This window comes from Crinia signifera, chromosome 2 (assembly GCF_055691185.1).
Source record: "Crinia signifera chromosome 2, ASM5569118v1, whole genome shotgun sequence".
NCBI classification, from domain to species: domain Eukaryota; kingdom Metazoa; phylum Chordata; class Amphibia; order Anura; family Myobatrachidae; genus Crinia; species Crinia signifera.
In genome coordinates this window covers 174,019,465-174,045,283 of record NC_139218.1, presented here as the reverse complement: position 1 = coordinate 174,045,283, position 25,819 = coordinate 174,019,465, and the positions used below count along the sequence as shown (strand labels likewise).

The 25,819-nt window shown below is 43.5% G+C and overlaps 1 protein-coding gene across 1 annotated transcript in view; it reads right to left on the bottom strand.

Annotated features, from left to right (window-relative positions):
* The window catches only part of ACACA (acetyl-CoA carboxylase alpha), a 551,747-nt gene that overhangs the window by 398,377 nt on the left and 127,551 nt on the right, over window positions 1-25,819 (bottom strand). The window contains exons 16-17 of the mRNA XM_083173207.1: window positions 25,160-25,249; window positions 6,600-6,718 (exon numbers count right to left, since the gene is read on the bottom strand). Coding sequence (XP_083029333.1) covers window positions 6,600-6,718; window positions 25,160-25,249 — 209 coding nt within the window. The remainder of the gene's footprint in view (window positions 1-6,599; window positions 6,719-25,159; window positions 25,250-25,819) is intronic.

Here is a 25,819-nt window from a genome sequence, read left to right as displayed (position 1 = left end):
ACCTCAGCCTCACTTATCTATATAAAAAATCATTGCACGCTTACTTAATGCCTAACTAACAAAATAGTCGAACACAATATCTTGCTTTTTAGCATAGTATCTCCAGTGACAACTAAGGGACCAATGCTATACTGCATACTCTATATTCCTAAACCGATTCCTTTTTACTAAGAAACCTGGAACTCCCTGTCGAGTTTATATATGAAATGTGAACATTCATTTCAGGCATAAACACAATTAAGGTGCCCATACATGGTGCAATAATTGCATGCGTTGTGGTGTAGATCGCATGCAAATCACATGATCGGGACCTAGTTCAAAAAGTATGTGCAGCTCATATGATGGGATGTGCACGGGAGCGCGCATCGCATCGCACCCGCAAATCGCAACATGTATGGGCACCTTTAGAAACAAATTCTTCATAAATATTATTATTAAATATACCCCATTGTGTGTCGTGCTTTCCTGCCAAGCCCATTTCTAATATTTGTAGAAATCTGCATTATATTATAAACCCCAATGGAAAATGTGAGTGACATTATGTAGATACTTTGTACTAACTATATAATAATAATAACAATAATAACAACAACAACAAATGTAATCCATTTAAATGGTGTAGGTGATTCAACCAGACCCATCAGAGCTTTAGAAGTGTGCTAACCAAAATGTTTTTGTCATCTGTAATAAGGATTGGCACAAAATTATTAAATACAATTGAAAACGTGTGGGAGTCAAACTGTAAGCATGGCTAAACACTGCCATCTAGTATAATATCATGGGAAGTGCATTCAACGAGAGAATCACATAATTGTATTTCACAGTTAAGTAATTAAGATGTTAATAAAGTGTAGTAGGTATATAACAAGAAGCAAATATTGAGGAGTAAATAAGTAACTCTTAGACCTTCTGCAGAAGCTGGGATATGTGGGATTATTTGTGTTAACTAAACAGTTTTGATGAAAGAATGCCTTATTTAAAACAGATGTTCCAAAGTCAGAATGAGTGAATGATAATACACAATTTTTTTGACTCCCTTATTTTACTTATTCATAGAAAAACTGTAGGTACTTGTTTCCTAGCACGGCCACAACGATTTAGATCGTTGTGGTCGTAAGATAAAAAATCGGATCGATCGCATCGCATGCGATTTGGTCGCATACGATGCGACCGATCCGACCGACCGATTTTTCACCCGATTTTTTTTTTTTTCACCAGATTTTTTTCAATTGCCCCCCCAAATGTTACTAAGTGGGCTAGACCCCACGATAGACGTCAACCCGAAGCGTGGCGAGCGCAGCGAGCCCGCGAGGGGCGGCGGTGCGCGTCCTCCGACCTTTTCATTCCCCTACTATCCACGTCGGCGTGGAGTTGAGAATATATAGTGTGGCGAGCGCAGCGAGCCACCGAGCCCGAAGCGTGGCGAGCGCAGCGAGCCCCGCGAGGGGACGCGTATAACTTCACAGGTATACGCGTCCCCTCGCGGGGCTCGCTGCGCTCGCCACGCTTCGGGCTCGGTGGCTCGCTGCGCTCGCCACACTATATATTCTCAACTCCACGCCGACGTGGATAGTAGGGGAATGAAAAGGTCGGAGGACGCGTACCGCCGCCCCTCGCGGGCTCGCTGCGCTCGCCACGCTTCGGGTTGACGTCTATCGTGGGGTCATGGCGGGCACATAAAAAATGTGAAATGGGTCATATTGGCCCATTTCACCTTTTTTATCATTTTTCCCTATGTGAGATGGACTTAATCAAGTCCATCTAATCTTGTGCCATTATAATGGCACAAGACCAACGCGATCCTCCCGATTTCAATGTTAAAAGATTTTTTAACATTGAAGTCTATGGAAAAATCGGGTGAATCGGTCGGTCGCATCGCGGCCGATTTTAATTGGTCGCGACCGACCGATTGACCCGATTTCTGTCATTCAAAGTGAAAAAATTGTAAAAAATCGGCCACATCGTGAGGATCGTGTCCCTTAATTAAGAGCCACGATCACTCACGATTGTGGCCGTTCTAGGAAACAAGTACCAAACTGTATACTTCTTGGACCTCCAGTCTTCAACAAAAGCACATATAAATATACAGCTGCAGCAGCAATTATGTACACACTAATGACTATTCCAGATAATAATCAGAAACAGGTATTGCAACATTTGCACCAACCATACGGTCAGTAGAATCAACATGATCTCCATATCGAAGCGTTTATATTTTATTTGTACATACATCCCAGTAGATTCCTCTACATTATGTTTTTCCAGTTTACTTATTTTTTTACGGTTTACTTTTTTTCAAAATATGACCGAGATGACATAATTAAGCTGAAGTGAAAATGTAAAAACATAAAGATATACCAATCTCATAAATTTTCAAGGTAATTATAACTTGAAGTTAAAATGGAAGCCATGAATAGGTGGTTGACTTATTATTATGGTTGGTGAGCTGCTGAGAGATATTAACACTGAACCCCTTTGCAGGGCAGCTTATCCCCTTCATTCAGGGATTTAATTGGCCAAGTGCCATCAAATTGGTCCCAGGAGAGACATGACATGCGGGGGTTGCCCAGATCTGTATTTTCTGGAGCCACGCCCGCTACATTTTGGTAACACCCCATACAGTGCACAAGCTCTTCCCTGTCCACATTGAAGCGATTCCCAAGATATTTATACTTACACATAAAATATTTTACTATTTATAGTTACAAATGATCCATCTACTGTACATTGCCAACTGTGACAGTTGCAAGTAGCACATTATGTATGGTATAATAAACTTCCTGTGGCATTATCAGAAGAGACCGCTAAATATCCTGGATGAAATATAGTAAGGGGGGTGTTTTCCCTTTCAATATACAAGTTTAGATAATGAACATTAAGATGATGACGCAGGGCAGCAGTTAAAAGTGATAACAATAGAACTCCCTGTGTATATGCTAATATTATTTAAATGGTATGCATATGTGCACATCCCTTGTGTACAATAGAACAACGTAATGGCTGTATGGGCATGAAGTGATTTAAACATGATTGGCTGGGTGTGACCTGGTGCAGCATGTGACCCGGGGAACCTGTAAGATCAGTGGGTTGGGCTTGTTGGCCAAAGATATTAGTCCAGGAAAGGGAGGAGTCTGCCTCTCTTTCCTTCAAAAGTTTAGGTGAGTAGACGTGGTTTGCTTAGCTCTGAGGTGAATTAGCTTCGGTTAGCAATTCTACTGTACAAAAGTGAGTCAGGTTTGCTGGTATTATGCCCCGGTCCAGGAAGCCCCCCGCTCAACGTCCTAGACGTACTACCCGTCCCCCTGCTCGTTTTGCGCAGTCACCGGGCTTAGGCCTGGTCAGCGCGGACTCACCCGAACCCGCGGTCGACTCTGCAACACCCCCCCCCCTGGCTCCGGTGACACGCGCGATGTGGCTGCAGGTTCTCAGCGTAGGCCTGCGGCTGCGGCGCGTGCCGCTAGGCGAGCGGTGACCGGGCGAGGGCGATCGGCTGTACGCGGCGGGCATGCATCATCAGGGCGCGCCCGTCGACGTGGAGGAGAGGGTGGGACCGTCGCGGCTCAGGTCCCAGCGTTTGGAGCAGGCGGGGGACGGCGAGCTGCGGTCAGGGGGCGCGCGGGTCTATCCCCTCGCCCAGTAATGGCGGACGCTGGTTTGAGGCAACAGGAAAGGGGGCTTCGGTCTGCCCAGTGGCTCTGGCGGGCCAATACGCTCTTGTCAGGCCTGCGGAAGCAGGCTCGTGGTTGTTGCATTATGACAGATCGCCTCTGACGAGGTATCAATTTAACTGGATGTTGAGGCGTTGTTTGAGCGAACTGGGCCTTGACGCAGGGGATTTTGGCACCCACTCCTTCCGCATTGGCGCAGCTACGTCGGCGGCTAGGGATGGCTGGCACGAAAATGACATCAAGCAATTAGGTAGATGGCGTTCAGCGACCTATAAGAAATATATCCGTCCTCACCTCCTGCCCTGATGGTCTGTGCGTGTTTGGTTTCCAGACTGATTGGTTGTACTCCTATGTTACCCCCTTCCCTTCTTGTCTTCCTACTCGGGGATTAGCTACGCTCTGTTGTTGGGCCAGCGTCCGGAGTTTTCACGCTTTTTTTACCTGACTGACGGACTGAATTCGGCATTATCAATTTGGCTAATTGGCTTCTAATTAAGAGTCCCTCAGCAGGTCCAGACGTTTTTTTTTTGCGGCCGAGTAATTCCCATTTTTTCCTAAGATCCCATCTATACCCTCCCCTCCCTTTGTCTCTTTCCCTTTCGTGTCCAGGAGAGGCTTCAATTGTTATTGAAGCAGTTCCACAGCACCAAATTGTGCATCATTCTAATTTTTTTCTTTTGGCAGATCCTCCTAATAAATACAATATACCTGTCCTTTGAATAAACATTCTAACTCCTATCTACAATTTCTCTCCATATAGGTGTGGGCTATGACAACCTCAGGGTTTGGATAGTGGGTCATTCATTTGTGCACTGGGCTGCTCAGTTAGTTGCTTCAGGTGGAGGACCTGCTTTTGAATGTGGTCACCAGGTGCACTGGTTTGGAGTGAGGGGTATGTCCTGGCGCGAGGTAAGGGCATTTCTCCTGGAGAAGGTGAAATGGCATGGTTTGCCCGAGGTGTTGGTGTTACATCTCTGTGGAAATGACCTCGGGAAAATGTCCTAGTTAGAACTGCGGGCCATGATCCTGGAGGATCTGGCTGCAATAAGGGTTGCATGGCCTAGGTGCACCCTCGTGTGGCCATTTGTTGTACCCCGCCTGTGCTGGAGAGGGGCGAGAGATTGTCGAGCTATTGATGAGGCTAGAAAGAAGTTGAATTCAGCCGTAGCTCGCTGGGTGCTGAAGTCTGGTGGTGCAGTGGTCCCGCATGAGAGGATTAGATTTAGGCATCATCATCTTTTCAGGCCTGATGGGATACATCTAGTCAAGGAAGGTCTCTTTATATTCGTGGAGGATCTGTTAACAGTTGTGGTTTCATTGTGTTAGGCTGGTGGCGGGGCCCTGGGATCGGGGTCCCCGCTTTGGCGGGAAAGAACGGCAAGTTGATAGATTGTAAGGCTTCCATTAAATTATGTTTGCTGCGTATTTGGTTTGTTTCGGTGCGCTCGCCTCTCATTGGCTTAGGCCTTTCGCTGGATCACCCGCCCGGGGATTGCGTTCCCACCCGGATGGGTGGGTAGTCGATGTAGTAGGTAGAGGGGATACCGCTTTTTCTGTTAGGCCAATTTACGTATGCTAGTTTGGGGTGGTGCTTAGTTAAATAGCCGTTCTTTCTGGGCCACCATTAAAATAATTTATTAATAATAAAACATCAAAATTAGCTTAAACAATTTCATAAATAAATTCAGCTAACAAGTTTCTGCCAACCCACGTCTCCGAGTCTTTATTTCTATTAGAGTATTAAGTTAAGTGTTGGTTATGCACACATGCTAAGGGTCACACATCTGACATTACAATGTTTAGAACAACGTAATGGCTGTATGGGCATGAAGTGATTTAAACATGATTGGCTGGGTGTGACCTGGTGCAGCATGTGACCCGGGGAACCTGTAAGATCAGTGGGTTGGGCTTGTTGGCCAAAGATATTAGTCCAGGAAAGGGAGGAGTCTGCCTCTCTTTCCTTCAAAAGTTTCCCGCCCTCCCTTCCCTTTTTTAATTTGTTGGTTTTGGGGTGGTGTTTAAGCGCGTTAGCTGATAGGTGGGAAAGAACGGCAAGTTGATCGATTGTAAGGCTTCCATTAAATTATGTTTGCTGCGTATTTGGTTTGTTTCGGTGCGCTCGCCTCTCATTGGCTTAGGCCTTTCGCTGGATCACCCGCCCAGGGATAGCGTTCCCACCCGGATGGGTGGGTAGTCGATGCAGTAGGTAGAGTGGATACCGCTTTTTCAGTTAGGCCAATTTACGTATGCTAGTTTGGGGTGGTGCTTAGTTAAATAGCCGTTCTTTCTGGGCCACCATTAAAATAATTAATTAATAATAAAACATCAAAATTAGCTTAAACAATTTCATAAATAAATTCAGCTAACAAGTTTCTGCCAACCCACGTCTCTGAGTCTTTATTTCTATTAGAGTATTAAGTTAAGTGTTGGATATCAATGCACACATGCTAAGGGTCACACATCTGACATTACAATGTTTATTTATTTTATAGCTTTAAATAGGTCACAATTTTATCTAATCACAAAACATGTATGCAAGGAAACTGCAATTGCTATGCAGTTCTTAGCTTTGCCACGCCCGGCTTCTTTGCTTTTAAAAGGTTTGGTATTTCTCAATTCATAAAAATGGCTTATTTTGACTAAAATAATATACTTAGAAGTAATTATGTATGAACAAAATTAAGCAATTTTTCATTTCCAAATACATCTAAAACTGCTGTATACAGCCACAATTTTGATCAAATTAGTTACGTTTTATGCTGCCAAATATCCTACAGTAGCTGAATATTTACATCATATTTTAATTCCTGTCTGTAGGTAAAGGACATTATATATTCAAACACAAACAGGTCTAATGTAACATACTGTACAAGACATCCACAATTTAAGCTTATTTTGGAGGAACGCCAGTATAAAGAGTAACATACTAACCTGTTCGGATGAGACGTTGGTAACATGAACTGAAACTCAACTACACATGTGTTATCCTTCAGCTGTCTGTGCTGCACACTGTTCAACTCATAAGCAATGTATGCTCGACGCACATACACCTGAGAACATGAAAAATCATATGTAACAAAAAATTCAATCTTTCTTGAGGTACCTTGAAATTAAACAATCAAATGGCTTAACAGTATTCTGGCATCAGGAAAGATGTTACAGACATGCCACACCAACACATCCTATTGCACTTTGTGCTCTTTTCCTGTATCAGTACCTGGGCAACTGTAGAGGGAAAGGTAATGTGTTAAAAGTTTGGCTAGTAAGCTTTTCTGGAAGTTTTTATGTTGTGTTTGAATCGGTGGAGACTGGTGTATAGACTCTACAAAGGCAGTTGAGAAGTCCTGGCCTATGAGCTAAAATTACCACACTCGCAGCAGATCAAGCAGCTCGCAGGAAAATAAATGAGAGCAAAACATAATCTTGTAAAATATATGATCAGTGGCCACATTCAATAGTATGCTGTCCTTGACAATATTCTCAGATTGAGCTGCATCTACAGATGGTGAGGACATCCCTAGCGACCCGCGGGAGCTTGTATTGCTAGAGATATAGTGTTTATACATTGAATGATTTTTAAGAATTTGAAGTAACAAATGGTCATTATCAGTATATTTGTTTAAAATATCATCTAGTGTTTACCCAGCTTAAGGTACCAGAGTCAAGATGAAAAAGTGGGAGCCAGCGTCACTTTTGGAAGTGGAAGCGATACAAATGGATAGGGTCAACGGAGAAATTGTAATGTGGAGAAGAGCAGCGGTGTAGCTAGGTACCATTGTGCCCAAAGCAAGGGCATTTTTCGTGCACACCAATGAATTGGGGGCGTGGCTAACATGTGTTGGCATTGTCCGGGGAGCCGTCACTGCACAATTGGAGGTGGTGGTTTCTCTATTCCACACTTACGGGATATAAGGTAAGCACAGCACCAAGTATTTTATTATTATTAGCAGTTTCTTATATAGCACACACAGATTCCGCAGCGCTTTACAGAGAATATTTGACCATTTACATCAGTCCCTGCCCCAGTGGAGCTTACAATCTATATTCCCGACCACATGTACATGTACATGTACATGCACACACAGACATTCTAGGGTTAATTTTTTGGGAGACAATTAACCTACCAGTAAATTTGGTACTTATGAGTTATCTGGGCGCCCGATTTTTTGATTGTATGCCTTAAGTTAAGGCATACAATCAGATGCGATGCGATGCGATATCGCATCGCATCGCATGCGACCATCGGATGCGATGACCCGATTTTTCCATAGGAATCAATGTTAAAATGGACTGAGTCCATTTTAACATGGAATTCAATGGGAAAAGGGGTCCTTTTCATACCCCTACTATCCAAGTGGGCATGGAGTTGGATATAAACCTGTGGCGAGCGTAGCGAGCCACCGAGCCCGAAGCGTGGCGAGCCCCGCGAGGGGACGGTATTCTGTGTCCCCTCGCGGGGCTCGCTACGCTCGCCACGCTTCGGGCTCGGTGGCTCGCTACGCTCGCCACAGGTTTATATCCAACTCCATGCCCACTTGGATAGTAGGGGTATGAAAAGGACCCCTTTTACCATTGAATTCCATGTTAAAATGGACTCAGTCCATTTTAACATTGATTCCTATGGAAAAATCGGGTCATCGCATCGCATCCGATGGTCGCATGCGATGCGATGCGCCCGATCCGATTTAGAAATCGGGCGCCCAGTTAACTCACAAGTACCGTATATTTTTTATATATATGGCGGAAGTGAGCTGTGCGTTCCACAGCTATCACGCCGGGCCAGAAGCCACTAGCGTTCCACCGGATGAAAAAGGGGGAGTATCCTGTGCGTTCCACCTGCCAAGATACGCCTTGGGAACCGCTTATGGTTGTTTAATGTATATTGTGCATAATGACCCAACATCTGTCATTTGTGCTAGGTACTAGCCCGGAGTCTCACCTCGGGATATTGTAATGCTAAAATTGAGCGATGTATCACATTATGTATCCTAAGCCATAAAAATAGAAATAATAAAAAATTAGGCGAGATCTAAGGGATAGGTGTAGATGTGGACAGGTAATCCACACCAGCCCGGTGGGAGCACTCACAATGGTCAAATCAATACTAACAAAAACATACTAATCATATAGAATGAAAAATATAACAAAAAAATCTGAAAAAATATATAATCTGAAAATTGCTACTAATTCTACTCATTAGTAGTAGGTCCCTCCAAATGTAGGGTCCACTGTTTTTATAATTTTAATCTATTTTTGAAATTTTTATATATTTTATGTTATAGGAGGATCTGTTAATACTATTTCATCTTGAGTGGTTAAATATATACATATATAGAGGAGGAGCAAAAATGAAACGGGGCTCAACCCGGTCCCTGTTATTCTATAAGGGTACCAAGGCTGCCACCCTATGGTACTCAATGTATCAGCTTGAACCTTCTGTATTAGTATCAATACATAACTTGCATAAATATATACAACAAGAAATATACATAAGAAAAATACATAAGAAAAATACATAAGAAAAATACATAAGAAAAATACATAAGAAAAATAAGAGAAACAGCCCGGAGCCACCCACTCTAGCTTCAAAAAGTAAAAAAATCCAAACTCAGGCAATGAAAAAATTAATCAGAAAAATGAAGAAAAAAGGGGAGAGGGGCAAAGACAGGGCCTTTTCATCTCAGAAAAATTGAGAAGGGGTTATATTCATTTAGCCCTCGAGTGGACAAAGTGTCTAGGTTGAAGATCCATTTTGATTCCTTCTTTCTGAGCATCAAGTAATGATCCCCACCCCACTACTCAGAAAGAAGGAATCAAAATGGCTCCGGGCTGTTTCTCTTATTTTTCTTATGTATTTTTCTCTTGTGTATTTCTTGTTGTATATATTTATGCAAGTTATGTATTGATACTAATACAGAAGGTTCAAGCTGATACATTGAGTACCATAGGGTGGCAGCCTTGGTACCCTTATAGAATAACAGGGACCCGGTTGAGCCCCGTTTCATTTTTGCTCCTCCTCTATATATGTATATATTTAACAACTCAAGATGAAATAGTATTAACAGATCCTCTATAACATAAAATATATAAAAATCTCAAAAATAGATTAAAATTATAAAAACAGTGGACCCTACATTTGGAGGGACCTACTACTAATGAGTAGAATTAGTAGCAATTTTCAGATTATATATTTTTTCTGATTTTTTTGTTATATTTTTCATTCTATATGATTAGTATGTTTTTGTTAGTATTGATTTGACCATTGTGAGTGCTCTCACCGGGCTGGTTTGGATTACCTGTCCACATCTACACCTATCCCTTAGATCTCTCCTAATTTTTTCCTTTTTTCTATTTTCATGGCTTACGATACATAATGTGATACATCGCTCAATTTTAGCTTTACAATATCCCGAGGTGAGACTCCTGGCTAGTACCTAGCACAAATGACAGATGTCGGGTCATTATGCACAATATACATTAAACAACCATAAGCGGTTTCCCAGCCGTATCTCGGCAGGTGGAACGCACAGGATACTCCCCCTTTTTCATCCGGTGGAATGCTAGTGGCTTCCGGCCCGGCGTGATAGCTGTGGAACGCACAGTTCACTTCCGCCATATACGCTTGACACGCATAAACTTCCGGTCCGGCGGACTTCCGGCCCGGAGGTTGTCAGCGTGTTTGATTGTGCTACACGCTGTGTATACATCTAATACGTTCGCCCAAGCAGCGTTTCACATCTTGCCACATTGGAGTCCCGTTTTCTGATATATATAAACACTTTTTAACGTGTTTTGAGAGGCTGCTTGGGTGTGATATGGAAATGCATGGGGTGATGATGTCACTTCCTGCATATAGGTATTTAAGCTGGCCCAGTGAGGCAGTACAGGTGTATCCTCCCCAGGGATGGATGCCAGGTTGCTTGTCTGACGGTTGTTGAATTTCAAGCTGTATGGAATCCTGATGATGGTCTTTGTAAGACCGAAACGTCACGTTACGTCGATGGTATGTCAGTTTTTTTCTATTTTCATGGAATAAAACCTAAAATTACTTTTAATATGGTGAGTGCCCTTTTTTCACCTCCGATATACTTTGATGTTTAGGCATCTGTAGGAGCACCCCCTTCAAAAGGATGGTAATTTTGAGTGCAGACTTTGCCGAAATTTATATATATATATATATATATATATATATATATATATATATATATATATATATAGTGGAGGAAGATGTGGCACTCTCGGTCTTTACTACTGCACTTGAATAGTGTATTAATTTGTAAAGACCGTGAGTGCCACATCTTCCTCCACTATATACAATTGCTTGTGAAGGCACCCGGCACAGCAACAAGAATCGTTTCATTTGGAGTGCCGGACACTTGCAAACTATATACACATATATAGATAGAGATGAATCGGCACTCCCTGTGATATACGGTCAATAGCCTCGGGTGCCTACCACAAAAGTTCTATGAAAAGACCTCTGGAGTGACGCTGCCTCCCTATCTGTATCCATATATATCCATATATGTTGTTACGGTCTACTATTGTAAAGCGCAATGGAATCTGCTGCGCTGTATAAGACACTGTAACGGAATCTGCTAAGCTACAGTATATAAGGTGCTGTAACTGAATCTGCTGCGCTATACAAGACACTGTAACGGAATCTGCTGCGCTATATAAGACGCTGTAACGGAATCTGCTGCACTAAATAAGACACTGTAATGGAATCTGCTAAGCTATATAAGGTGCTGTAATGGAATCTGCAGCGCTATATAAGACACTGTAACAGAATCCGCTGCGCTATATAAGGTGCTGTAACGGAATCTTCTGCGCTATATAAGACGCTGTAACGGAATCTGCTGTGCTATATAAGGTGCTGAAATGGAATCTGCTGCACTATTTAAGACACTAACGGAATCTGCTGCTCTATATAAGACACTGTAACGGAATCTGCTGCGCTATATAAGACACTGTAACGGAATCTGCTGCGCTATATAAGACACTGTAACGGAATCTGCTGCACTATATAAGACGCTGTAATGGAATCTGCTGCGCTATATAAGAACCTGTAATGGAATCTGCTGCGCTATATAAGACATTGTAACAGAATCTGCTGCGCTACATAAGACACTAACGGAATCTGCTGCGCTATATAAGATGCTGTAACGGAATCTGCTGCGCTATATAAGACGCTGTAACGGAATCTGTTGCGCTATATAAGGTGCTGTAACGGAATCTGCTGAGCTGCATAAGACACTAAGTTACAGTCTGTAACGGAATCTGCTGCGCTATATAAGACACTAACGGAATCTGCTGCGCTATATAAGACACTGTAACAGAATCTGCTGCGCTATATAAGGTGCTGTAACGGAATCTGCTGCGCTATATAAGACACGGTAACGGAATCTGCTGCGCTATATAAGACACTGTAACGGAATCTGCTGCGCTATATAAGACGCTGTAACGGAATCTGCTGAGCTATATAAGGTGCTGTAACGGAATCTGCTGCGCTATATAAGACGCTGTAACGGAATCTGCTGCGCTGCATAAGACACTGTAAGTTACAGTCTGTAACAGAATCTGCTGCGCCATATAATATGCTGCAAATAAATAAATAAATATACAGACAAAGATATATACAGCACAGCAGGGTGGCAGCAGAAGCCAGAGATATTCACTCTCCCCCCCCCCCCCCCCACACATGTACTTGATCTGCATTGCAAGGATCATTTGCAGAGGGGGGGGAGCAGGCTGGCGGCGCTATGCGACCAATCGGCACCTGGAGCGTGTGCTCCACTGGCTCCGCCCTCCCTACGCCTCTGGAGAGGAGGGTACAGACTTCATGCCCAGTATTGGGGAGAAGAACAGGATGGGTATGCTGAAGGGAATGGGGGATCGGTAAGAGATAAATGGTGAATTTGCGAGGGCAGAAGACTATTTAAGTCTTTCATGTATATTTTATGATCTCCGTGAGGAGTTTCAGTTTTAATCATTTAAACACAAACACAACAAATGTTCATGTCTATGACCTATACACAAAATTCATCACCAAAGTGAATCTAATAAATGGTGGCTTTTCTTGGGGATGAAAATCATTGCTCATTGGCAAACAAATAACAAACCACTGATTTTACTATTCATTGGTTTTGTAATCTGCAGTGGAGATCTCCATCTTTTATAGCAGTTCTGGGGTAGTTTCTGTAATGGAACTTTAAACAGCCTGCATTAAAACAGCCAAATCTATCTGACCAATCAGAAGGAGGGGAATCATAATACACTTACTATTTATTGAGGTCTATCTTTATGCATTAAAAAAAGAAGGCATCACGTATGTTAACACTGTCAGCTGTCTAGCTGCGAAAGCGACGCGTTTACAGTTATACTGATGACAACATTAAATTATTTAATCTACTGGGATCGAAATGGTGTAAGCGGTCCCCTGCAATTAAAAACATTTTTTTAAACAACAGTTAACATTTAATTATGATTGCCTCTTTAATTCAGAACCAACATTGTGCGCTTAATATAATTAAACATTTTCCACAATATATATATATATATATATATATATATATATAGATAGAGTTCCAAACCTGCCGGCACTCAAAAAGATATCAGACAACGGGCCTCGGTGCCCCAACGGCAATCACATACAAACTCCAAGAAATGATTGGCACTCGGGAGGCAGACTTAACAAAATAAAGGATGTGTATTAAAGCTAAGCTTTCGGGGTTTGACCCCCTTCGTCAGAGCACAATCCTACAGCAAGCAAACAGTGCACAATGACCACATAAATACCTTCTTCCCCGTGGGTACCTCCGACATTCCGCTTGCGTCATCAGCAGCCGCACACGCAGACGCCGGGACACAGACGGCAGCCGCCTCACTTCCTGGTCCGGCAGTCAGCGTGGTTGCCTAGCAACCTCAAGCTGCTTGCGTTCCACTGTGGTGTGACGGTGACACGCTCATCTTCCGGGCGCTGTGTCACTGCTGCTAAGAACTACGGAAAAACATAGAAGGACACAGATTAACATCATTACTACCACCAAATATTACATAAATATATACACTAATATATATAAATGAAAAAACGAAAAAGAAATATATATAAAAAATATACATACATAAAAAATATATATACATAAAAAAAAACAGAAGCAGTACATAAAAAAATACATAGAAAAAGTACATAAACAATGCATGGACAAAACTTACAATAATAGTAAGTTAAGCTTATTGCCAAATGGAATCACGTATGGTCACACCAATTTAAGAGGTTACAGCGTTCCAACTAATTTTATCGTTGAGACCAAACGGGTGAATCGTATTTAAGCGAAAGATCCACCTAGATTCAGCGATGAGCAAACGCTTTGCCCGATCACCTCCTCTAGGTGAGTCCTTGACCGTATCAATCATAAAGTACCTCAATGAGGATAAGGAATGGCCTGCAGCCTTAAAATGCCGGGCCACCGGCTGGTCAATGGTTCTACCACCGATCGCCAAACCAATGGCCGATCTGTGGAGACCCATTCGCACCCGAAACGACTGTGTCGTCTGGCCGACATAATAAAGGCCACAGGGACACAAAATAATATAAACAACAAATTCAGAGCGGCAGGTCAAAACTGACCGAATAGCAAACATCCTATCTGAGTGTGGATGTTTGAAATTCTTGCATGTCACCATGTGTTTACAGGTGGTGCAGTCATGGCAGCTGTAACAGCCAGGAGGCTTCACGTACACATTAGGGGCCCGGGGTATATTCATCCCGGTAATGTCCGTCTTGACAAGACGGTCGCGTAAATTACGACCCCTTTTGAAAGCTGCCAGAGGCCGCATCTCCCTGAACACAGGCAAGTCGGGATCACTTTTAACAATAGGCCAGAGCGCTTTAGAAGCTCGATGAATTACTGGACTGGCTACTGTATACGTGCTGGTCCAGGGCAGAACCATCCCAGACTGGCGTTTACTAGGCTGGAGTAATTTAGAGCGAGGCATAGCCAGAACTTGCAATTTCTGTTGCTGCAGGTGGTCATGATCATACCCACGAGCAGCAAATTTGACAATAAGTTGGTCGAGGCGTCTGGAGACAATCAGGGGGTCACTGATTACTCTAGCCACCCTCAGCATCTGAGAGCGAGGAAGACCTCGCTTGAGAGCCGGAGGGTGGTGGCTAGAGGCCATCAGAAAAGTGTTGCGATCCACATTTTTATAATAAACATCTGTAGATAACCGGTTATCAGTGATCGCAACGGCTACATCAAGGAACTGTGCCTCAGACCCACTGCAAGAGTAGGTGAACTTGATGGTCGAGTCCCTACCATTCACCTCAGACATCAAATCATCAAAACGCTCCTGTCCACCCGTCCACAAGATGAAAATGTCATCAATGTAGCGGGTGTACAGGAGCATGTGCTGTTTAACATCAGGCCTACCAAGGAACATCTCATCCTCCTGATCAAACATATAGATATTAGCATACGAGGGTGCTACCGCCGACCCCATGGCGCACCCCCGCAGCTGCAGGTAAAAATTACCATCGAACAGGAAGAAGTTACGCTCCAAGGTAAGGCCTAGTAACTTCAAAAAAAGATCATGGTTAAAGCAGGAATTATCCAGATGCCTGTCTAGAAATGACCGTACTGCCCTTAACCCCCCGGAGTGGGGTATGGACGTATACAGACTTGAAACGTCCAAACAGCATAGTAAAGTCCCAGGTGGCACCTCAGGAAATTGTAGCAACAGGTTGAGGAAACTGGTAGTATCCTTAAGGAATGACTGTTGCAGACCAAGCAATGGCTGCAAAACATAATCTAATAATTGTGACACTGACTGGTACAGAGAACCACGAGCTGAGATAATGGGACGGCCCGGTGGCTTCCTGGAGTCCTTATGCACCTTAGGTAAGGTGTATAGGACAGGAACCACCGGAGCCGCTACCATAATACGCTCACAAACCTTGGCAGATAACTGACCCTCAGCCACAGCAACATTAAGAATCTGTCCCAGTTCTTGCTGGAACTTAATGGTGGGGTTTCCTGGAAGTTTAGAATAAACTGCTTCATCGGCCAACTGCTGATAGATCTCATCTCGGTACTCTTGAAGATCTTGGATCACAATGGCCCCGCCTTTATCGGCGGGCCTAATTGTGATATCTTGATAGCTGCCAAGATTCTGGAGGGCTTTAGCCTCAGCCGAAGACAGATTCTTAGAAACTTTTCCAGGAGCAGCCAGGAATCGGTGAACAGAATCGTCCATCAGACGTCCAAACGTTTTAATCGACGGATTCGTCGACACAGGGTCAAATTTAGATCTTGAAGAAGATGCAAGAAATTGATCAAAAAAACCAGTTTGGGTCGTGGATGGTTTAGCCTGAAAGAATTCTTTGAGGCGAAGTTTTCTCAGTAATCGATGGTGGTCACATCGCCAGTCGAACTCATCAAAAAAATTAGTGGGCACAAAAGAGAGTCCTTTGGATAGTACAGCAAGTTCGATGGGTGTTAGGACACGGCTGGATAAATTGAAGATTAGGGTTTCTTCTGACCCGGGATCCGGGGCGGATTTCTTCTTAATTCTGTGGTTTTGCTTACCCCTGCGGGTGGGCCTGCCTCTTCCGCGTTTGCCCTTGGAGGAGGCTGCCTCGGCTAAAGGGACAGCTTGACTATCTGTGGCATCATCAGACTCGGATATCGCAAACTCACTGTCACTCAGACCCTGAGGGTTCTGGTGCGGGTTACGATTCCTGCCATATTTCTGCTGCCACGGTTTACGCCGCCGTTGTCCAGGGTTTTGTCGATGTTCAGGATAATCACCTGACAACCAGCCGTAGACCCTGTTATCATCGTAATCGGAATCAACCGCACTTCGTTTACTGCGTTTAAATTTCAACAGGTCTCTCTTATAGGCCTCACACTGTTGCTCAAGTTTTAACAAGCAACCTGCATTAGCTGGGTCCGCAAGAGCCTCTTGGTGCTCATTCTGGAATGCAGTGATTTTAGCTTTAGTCACCTGTAATTCTCGGCCTGATTCCTCGAGGAGGTGATCGGGCAAAGCGTTTGCTCATCGCTGAATCTAGGTGGATCTTTCGCTTAAATACGATTCACCCGTTTGGTCTCAACGATAAAATTAGTTGGAACGCTGTAACCTCTTAAATTGGTGTGACCATACGTGATTCCATTTGGCAATAAGCTTAACTTACTATTATTGTAAGTTTTGTCCATGCATTGTTTATGTACTTTTTCTATGTATTTTTTTATGTACTGCTTCTGGGTTTTTTTATGTATATATATTTTTTATGTATGTATATTTTTCATATATATTTCTTTTTCGTTTTTTCATTTATATATATTAGTGTATATATTTATGTAATATTTGGTGGTAGTAATGATGTTAATCTGTGTCCTTCTATGTTTTTCCGTAGTTCTTAGCAGCAGTGACACAGCGCCCGGAAGATGAGCGTGTCACCGTCACACCACAGTGGAACGCAAACAGCTTGAGGTTGCTAGGCAACCACGCTGACTGCCGGACCAGGAAGTGAGGCGGCTGCCGTCTGTGTCCCGGCGTCTGCGTGTGCGGCTGCTGATGACGCAAGCGGAATGTCGGAGGTACCCACGGGGAAGAAGGTATTTATGTGGTCATTGTGCACTGTTTGCTTGCTGTAGGATTGTGCTCTGACGAAGGGGGTCAAACCCCGAAAGCTTAGCTTTAATACACATCCTTTATTTTGTTAAGTCTGCCTCCCGAGTGCCAATCATTTCTTGGAGTTTGTATGTGATTGCCGTTGGGGCACCGAGGCCCGTTGTCTGATATCTTTTTGAGTGCCGGCAGGTTTGGAACTCTATCTATTTCATTGCTTGTATGCAGTGATTGGTTGCAAGGCACCCCTCTTATCGATTGTGGATTTGTCCTGGATTGCACAGCATCTACTTTTGTACTTTCTGCTCCTTCAATTAACATCATGGAGCCTTCAGCAGTACCGACATCCCAGGATGCTCCTGGATGCCAGAATGTTTCTATTGCCATTGGAACCTCGTTTACATACACACCAGCAGAGATCAATGATATCCTGTTTGAGATTGATCCTGCACTTGCTGCAGTCGATCATGGTATCGAGGAATTACAACATCATTTATTCAAATTACGCCGGCGGGAGATTGATTTCCAATTGCATGGATCCTCCTTGTCGGATTACTACCGGGCCAGGAAACTGCCCCGTGGTTTTCGTATCAAGAACATTCCCACTATTGGGCGCCACAGTCCTGATTTTGTGCGCAAATGGGTTGGGATTCTGAATCATGCATCTCTGGACCTGATGGTCCTCGTTATCGAGGAATCAGGCCGAGAATTACAGGTGACTAAAGCTAAAATCACTGCATTCCAGAATGAGCACCAAGAGGCTCTTGCGGACCCAGCTAATGCAGGTTGCTTGTTAAAACTTGAGCAACAGTGTGAGGCCTATAAGAGAGACCTGTTGAAATTTAAACGCAGTAAACGAAGTGCGGTTGATTCCGATTACGATGATAACAGGGTCTACGGCTGGTTGTCAGGTGATTATCCTGAACATCGACAAAACCCTGGACAACGGCGGCGTAAACCGTGGCAGCAGAAATATGGCAGGAATCGTAACCCGCACCAGAACCCTCAGGGTCTGAGTGACAGTGAGTTTGCGATATCCGAGTCTGATGATGCCACAGATAGTCAAGCTGTCCCTTTAGCCGAGGCAGCCTCCTCCAAGGGCAAACGCGGAAGAGGCAGGCCACCCGCAGGGGTAAGCAAAACCACAGAATTAAGAAGAAATCCGCCCCGGATCCCGGGTCAGAAGAAACCCTAATCTTCAATTTATCCAGCCGTGTCCTAACACCCATCGAACTTGCTGTACTATCCAAAGGACTCTCTTTTGTGCCCACTAATTTTTTTGATGAGTTCGACTGGCGATGTGACCACCATCGATTACTGAGAAAACTTCGCCTCAAAGAATTCTTTCAGGCTAAACCATCCACGACCCAAACTGGTTTTTTTGATCAATTTCTTGCATCTTCTTCAAGATCTAAATTTGACCCTGTGTCGACGAATCCGTCGATTAAAACGTTTGGACGTCTGATGGACGATTCTGTTCACCGATTCCTGGCTGCTCCTGGAAAAGTTTCTAAGAATCTGTCTTCGGCTGAGGCTAAAGCCCTCCAGAATCTTGGCAGCTATCAAGATATCACAATTAGGCCCGCCGATAAAGGCGGGGCCATTGTGATCCAAGATCTTCAAGAGTACCGAGATGAGATCTATCAGCAGTTGGCCGATGAAGCAGTTTATTCTAAACTTCCAGGAAACCCCACCATTAAGTTCCAGCAAGAACTGGGACAGATTCTTAATGTTGCTGTGGCTGAGGGTCAGTTATCTGCCAAGGTTTGTGAGCGTATTATGGTAGCGGCTCCGGTGGTTCCTGTCCTATACACCTTACCTAAGGTGCATAAGGACTCCAGGAAGCCACCGGGCCGTCCCATTATCTCAGCTCGTGGTTCTCTGTACCAGTCAGTGTCACAATTATTAGATTATGTTTTGCAGCCATTGCTTGGTCTGCAACAGTCATTCCTTAAGGATACTACCAGTTTCCTCAACCTGTTGCTACAATTTCCTGAGGTGCCACCTGGGACTTTACTATGCTGTTTGGACGTTTCAAGTCTGTATACGTCCATACCCCACTCCGGGGGGTTAAGGGCAGTACGGTCATTTCTAGACAGGCATCTGGATAATTCCTGCTTTAACCATGATCTTTTTTTGAAGTTACTAGGCCTTACCTTGGAGCGTAACTTCTTCCTGTTCGATGGTAATTTTTACCTGCAGCTGCGGGGGTGCGCCATGGGGTCGGCGGTAGCACCCTCGTATGCTAATATCTATATGTTTGATCAGGAGGATGAGATGTTCCTTGGTAGGCCTGATGTTAAACAGCACATGCTCCTGTACACCCGCTACATTGATGACATTTTCATCTTGTGGACGGGTGGACAGGAGCGTTTTGATGATTTGATGTCTGAGGTGAATGGTAGGGACTCGACCATCAAGTTCACCTACTCTTGCAGTGGGTCTGAGGCACAGTTCCTTGATGTAGCCGTTGCGATCACTGATAACCGGTTATCTACAGATGTTTATTATAAAAATGTGGATCGCAACACTTTTCTGATGGCCTCTAGCCACCACCCTCCGGCTCTCAAGCGAGGTCTTCCTCGCTCTCAGATGCTGAGGGTGGCTAGAGTAATCAGTGACCCCCTGATTGTCTCCAGACGCCTCGACCAACTTATTGTCAAATTTGCTGCTCGTGGGTATGATCATGACCACCTGCAGCAACAGAAATTGCAAGTTCTGGCTATGCCTCGCTCTAAATTACTCCAGCCTAGTAAACGCCAGTCTGGGATGGTTCTGCCCTGGACCAGCACGTATACAGTAGCCAGTCCAGTAATTCATCGAGCTTCTAAAGCGCTCTGGCCTATTGTTAAAAGTGATCCCGACTTGCCTGTGTTCAGGGAGATGCGGCCTCTGGCAGCTTTCAAAAGGGGTCGTAATTTACGCGACCGTCTTGTCAAGACGGACATTACCGGGATGAATATACCCCGGGCCCCTAATGTGTACGTGAAGCCTCCTGGCTGTTACAGCTGCCATGACTGCACCACCTGTAAACACATGGTGACATGCAAGAATTTCAAACATCCACACTCAGATAGGATGTTTGCTATTCGGTCAGTTTTGACCTGCCGCTCTGAATTTGTTGTTTATATTATTTTGTGTCCCTGTGGCCTTTATTATGTCGGCCAGACGACACAGTCGTTTCGGGTGCGAATGGGTCTCCACAGATCGGCCATTGGTTTGGCGATCGGTGGTAGAACCATTGACCAGCCGGTGGCCCGGCATTTTAAGGCTGCAGGCCATTCCTTATCCTCATTGAGGTACTTTATGATTGATACGGTCAAGGACTCACCTAGAGGAGGTGATCGGGCAAAGCGTTTGCTCATCGCTGAATCTAGGTGGATCTTTCGCTTAAATACGATTCACCCGTTTGGTCTCAACGATAAAATTAGTTGGAACGCTGTAACCTCTTAAATTGGTGTGACCATACGTGATTCCATTTGGCAATAAGCTTAACTTACTATTATTGTAAGTTTTGTCCATGCATTGTTTATGTACTTTTTCTATGTATTTTTTTATGTACTGCTTCTGGTTTTTTTTATGTATATATATTTTTTATGTATGTATATTTTTTATATATATTTCTTTTTCGTTTTTTCATTTATATATATTAGTGTATATATTTATGTAATATTTGGTGGTAGTAATGATGTTAATCTGTGTCCTTCTATGTTTTTCCGTAGTTCTTAGCAGCAGTGACACAGCGCCCGGAAGATGAGCGTGTCACCGTCACACCACAGTGGAACGCAAACAGCTTGAGGTTGCTAGGCAACCACGCTGACTGCCGGACCAGGAAGTGAGGCGGCTGCCGTCTGTGTCCCGGCGTCTGCGTGTGCGGCTGCTGATGACGCAAGCGGAATGTCGGAGGTACCCACGGGGAAGAAGGTATTTATGTGGTCATTGTGCACTGTTTGCTTGCTGTAGGATTGTGCTCTGACGAAGGGGGTCAAACCCCGAAAGCTTAGCTTTAATACACATCCTTTATTTTGTTAAGTCTGCCTCCCGAGTGCCAATCATTTCTTGGAGTTTGTATATATATATATATATATATATATATATATATATATATATATATATATATATGCAATGGTATTTGCATCATAAGAAAATGATCACTGTTATCTACCTTCTAAATACAATGATAATTGTAAGTGTACTCCACTCCTTCAGAATTAAAAGATAGCTCCGAGCACAATGGTTCTGATTAGGAACAGTATGCAGGGCTGGGAAACCGCTGCCCTGACAATTATCAAAAGGCCACGCATGCACATGGTACATTGTGCACATGCGCAGGGTTTCTCTGCGAATTGACCATGTCAGGAGCTGGACATTTTGGGGGCATAACCCCTGCATTTTCTGGAAGTACCCCAGAAAATGCAGACGTTCTTTGGCCATTGGGAGGGAAGACCACTGACTTCAGCAGTGGCCTCGTTCTCCCCATGGCCTTCGCAGCGCAGCAAGTCAAGATTTAAAAATAATTTGCTAGTGAGTGATTTTTCCCTGTGTGCATGGCTGGGAACGCATTCGCAGCCATGCACAGGGAAGTGGGGAGGGAGCTCAGCGGGGTGGTGTTTATCTGCTTGCTGGGCTTTGAATACTCGCAGCCCAGTGAGCAGGTCTGAATTGGACCCCATGTCTTTTGATCTGACTGCCAAGATGGGATACGTTTGTTAAATTAAACATCAAACATATTTAAACAGTTTGTTTGAACCACCATAGCTTGTTTTCTAGTATTTCTATGATTTTCATATGCTCCCATATATTACCTGATTTTTGTTCCCATTTTTGGACAGATAAATCATTAGGTGTGCACCCAGCATTATGCACAATCATAATATGCATTGCTTCAAAACCCACTTATTATGCCCTGCTTATCAAATCTCTGCCTAATTTGGTTTTCCCTTCTACTCCTTGTATCCTTCCAACACTGCCGCTTTGCTTGTAGAATAAAGGCTCTTGCAAGCAGGCCCTCCCTCATAACATTCCTACCCCTCCCTTTGTGCACCATCTCAGACAGCTAATTAAGGGTAATATTATTATTTAACGCATAAAATAGGGTTACTACAAAACCCAAAAAGTCATAGAAAATCAAAACTGTGAACAAGCACTCTCAAGACAGAACATACTCTTCCCACCAGAAAATGAATAATAAAGAAACAATGAATTCCAAACCCTTTCTATATTCCATTTCCGATTCAAACACTTTTTATTCATTTGTAATATGATTTATTCACTATGTAGGTAATGAATATAAAATGTGTATATACTGTACGTACAGTATATGAATTTGATGAATTAGACCACAGCCCCCATGAGCCTATGATTGGTCAAGACTCGTTATAAATATGGGACTTCCTTCCTTATCAGTACACCTTGACAGAGACACTTGATATTGAAATGCGTCAGTTACCAGGGACTGCTGCCGTTTGGAACCTTGACAGGCTGACCATCTTTATTATGGTGGTGGTGAGCCCAGGATTAATCCTTTCATGTTATTCATATGCCTTGGGTCCAATTTCATAAGAATTTATGATTACTGTTGGTATTACATTTATGAATTTTTCTGAAAATGTTTTGCACAATAAATGTGAAACATTTTGACACTATGAGAAGCACACATGTCTGATTTCTTGGAAGCCTTCTGGGAGCGAAAAATTATTAAGAAAGCTCCACAGAAGAAATTTAACCATTTATTGCTAAGAAGGCTTTTGGAACAAAAAGGAATATTGAACTGGTTTGGAATTCATTGTTAATTTTCTGGTGGGGAGAGTACTGCAGATATCCTAATACCTCACAGATTTTTTTTTTAATTTTCAATTATTTTTGATATGCTGTTTAATACGCATTTGTTAAGTGTTTGTATAATGTCCCACATTTACAACTTTGTGTTTTTACATCAGGTTTTTCCTTTTTTTGCTCCTACTATTTATTTATTTGAATATACTTATTTGTTTTACCCACTTTGCATTTTTTTGCTGTTTATGGTGGCGATTTGTCTTTCACAATCACCTACTTTTCCAGCATGTTTGTGGTAGATTTAAACACCCTGCTTTGTTAATCTGGAGTTTCTATACTTGTATTAGGTAAACACTGATGGTGCTCCAGTGTCCTATTGTATTATAAAGTGGGATTCTCAGCAGGTTTTCAATCCAGTAAATAAACAACCAGAAAACTGCCAAAAATTGCATAACTGCTGCGTAGTAAATATACCCCACAATAAATTTTAGCAATTATTACTTCTTTAAATTAACTTTAATAAGTTAAGCATTTAGCTTACAAGTTTTTATTATTTTTCAACACACTACAGTAAGGCACGTATTCAATCTTGGCCAAGTTTTTCAACAGGTTAAAAAAAAAGCAAAGATTTGCCTTTCAGTATTCAATCACGGGTATATTCACCTATTTTGGGGGGCATTTTTGCTCATGCCATTTAACTGCCTATAATTCACCCAAACGATGTGAATTTGCTGTAATTTAGTCAATTCATACACTTTTCGCCAATGTTGGATTTTTTGCCTAGGCTGGTAAGGAATATGGACCCAAATTTATCAAACATATAGGGGGATATTCAATCGCCGTCGAGCATCTCCCGTGGGGGAGATGCTCGACGGGCCCTATTCAATGCTGTCTTCCCCGACAGCATTGAACAGGGTTTCCTGGCAGAACGAGCCCGACATCTCTAGCTGTGGGTCTCGTTCTGCCGAGAACAGCCGGGAAGTGACGAGCTGCCGGCTGCAGCTCGTCACTTCCCGGCCGCAACTCGCGGCCACGCCCCCTTCTCGTCCCGCTGCAGGCGGGACATTGAATCCCGCCAGCATGTTCTCGGTCGAGCTGACCGAGAACGGGACTGGGTCACGACAGGCGAGCAAGCTCGTCTGCCGTGACCAGAAGATTGAATACCCCCCATAGTATGGATTCTATTTTGTTGTAGAAAACTGTTACACAAAGTCACTTTTGAATGTTTTGTGTTTTGATAACTTTAGGATTCTTTATCTTAGAGCTAAAAGGTCCAATCACTGGATGGTGAAAAAAATAGCTGGGAAGAAAAATGCTCAGTGCATACACACAGGGTTTTTCACGTTTTGGCAATTGTCCCAGGGGTGGATGACTTTTCATAGCAGAACACCATTGAAAGCCTTCCACTCCGCCGCTCATCTGCTGGTAATACCAGCAGATGGCCGGGCCAGCCATGATGCAGGATTATGCATCAGTGCTCATCGCTGCCCCATACACACTGGGCAACTTTCGAGCTGAAAGCATCTCAGACAAGAAAACTGAGCTCCTTTCAGCTCAAAGTCGCCCAATGTGTATGGGCCCATACACTGGCAATAAGTTGAAAGCCACAGTGAGTAACAGACATTGGGGCTATATAAACAAGATAAGTTGTGAGATATAGATTCTGAATCTTCTGTCACAAAAAGCCTTTCAGGTCTGAAACCTTTTTCTACACCTATTCCCCATGGGGATGCAGTTTAAATCCCGGTGGTCGGGATCCCGGCGTTCAGAATCCCGACCGCCGAAATCCTGACACTTTCTCCCTCCGTGGGTGTCCATGACCCCCCCTTGTCGGGATTCCGGCGTCGGGATTTTGAACGCCGGGATCCCGACCGCCGGGATTTCATACTGAATCCTTCCCATGTGTTGAAGTGCTGGGACGGAAAACTAATTGTACAGATTTGTGGTATGGAATAAGCATTTTATTTTGGATTAATCCCAAGTCATATCAGCATTCTCATAAAAGGCCCACTATCCTTTTCAGCTGAATGCCTAGCTGCCTCATAATTCAACACAGGTGATGACAAGAATAAAGCCTTTACCTCTAATGCAGCCATCCTTACCACCTGGTTGCTGTGGTAGAAAAAGTTTGGTAGAACATCAAAGATGGAGGTTTCCGAGAGGATAAGTTTCTGAAAGACAAAAATGATGCCACATTAATGGTCTGGTACATGAAGCTGTAACTGTTATTTTCTCCATTACAGAACAAACAGTTTTTTCGGTACTTATGTAATATCTGGGCTCCCGTTTTTCTTATGAGACCGCGTCCCCTTGCGGGGCTCGCTGCGCTCGCCACGCTTCGGGCACGGTGGCTCGCTGCGCTCGCCACACTATATAAAATCAACTCCATGCGTAGTTGGATAGTAGGGGTATGAAAAAATGGGGTGCATTAAACATGGGAGCCCAGATAATACATAAGTACCGTTTTTTCTTCTTTTTACTTTTAAACTTTTAATTGGCATATTGGCATTTTTCTGTGTTTAGTTTTGGTCTTTTTAAAATGTACTGAAATTTACTCCCCACAGCCTCACAGAATCCTATGGAGGTTTACTTTAACACTGATGAGCGGGAAGGAATCTACACTTTTGCACGTAGTGGGGTATTTGTATATAATTAGCTTCTAACTAGAGTGGTGTTATTGCAATATTCACCACATAAAACAGTGATATGTGTAAATAAATATTATATAATTTACATAATTA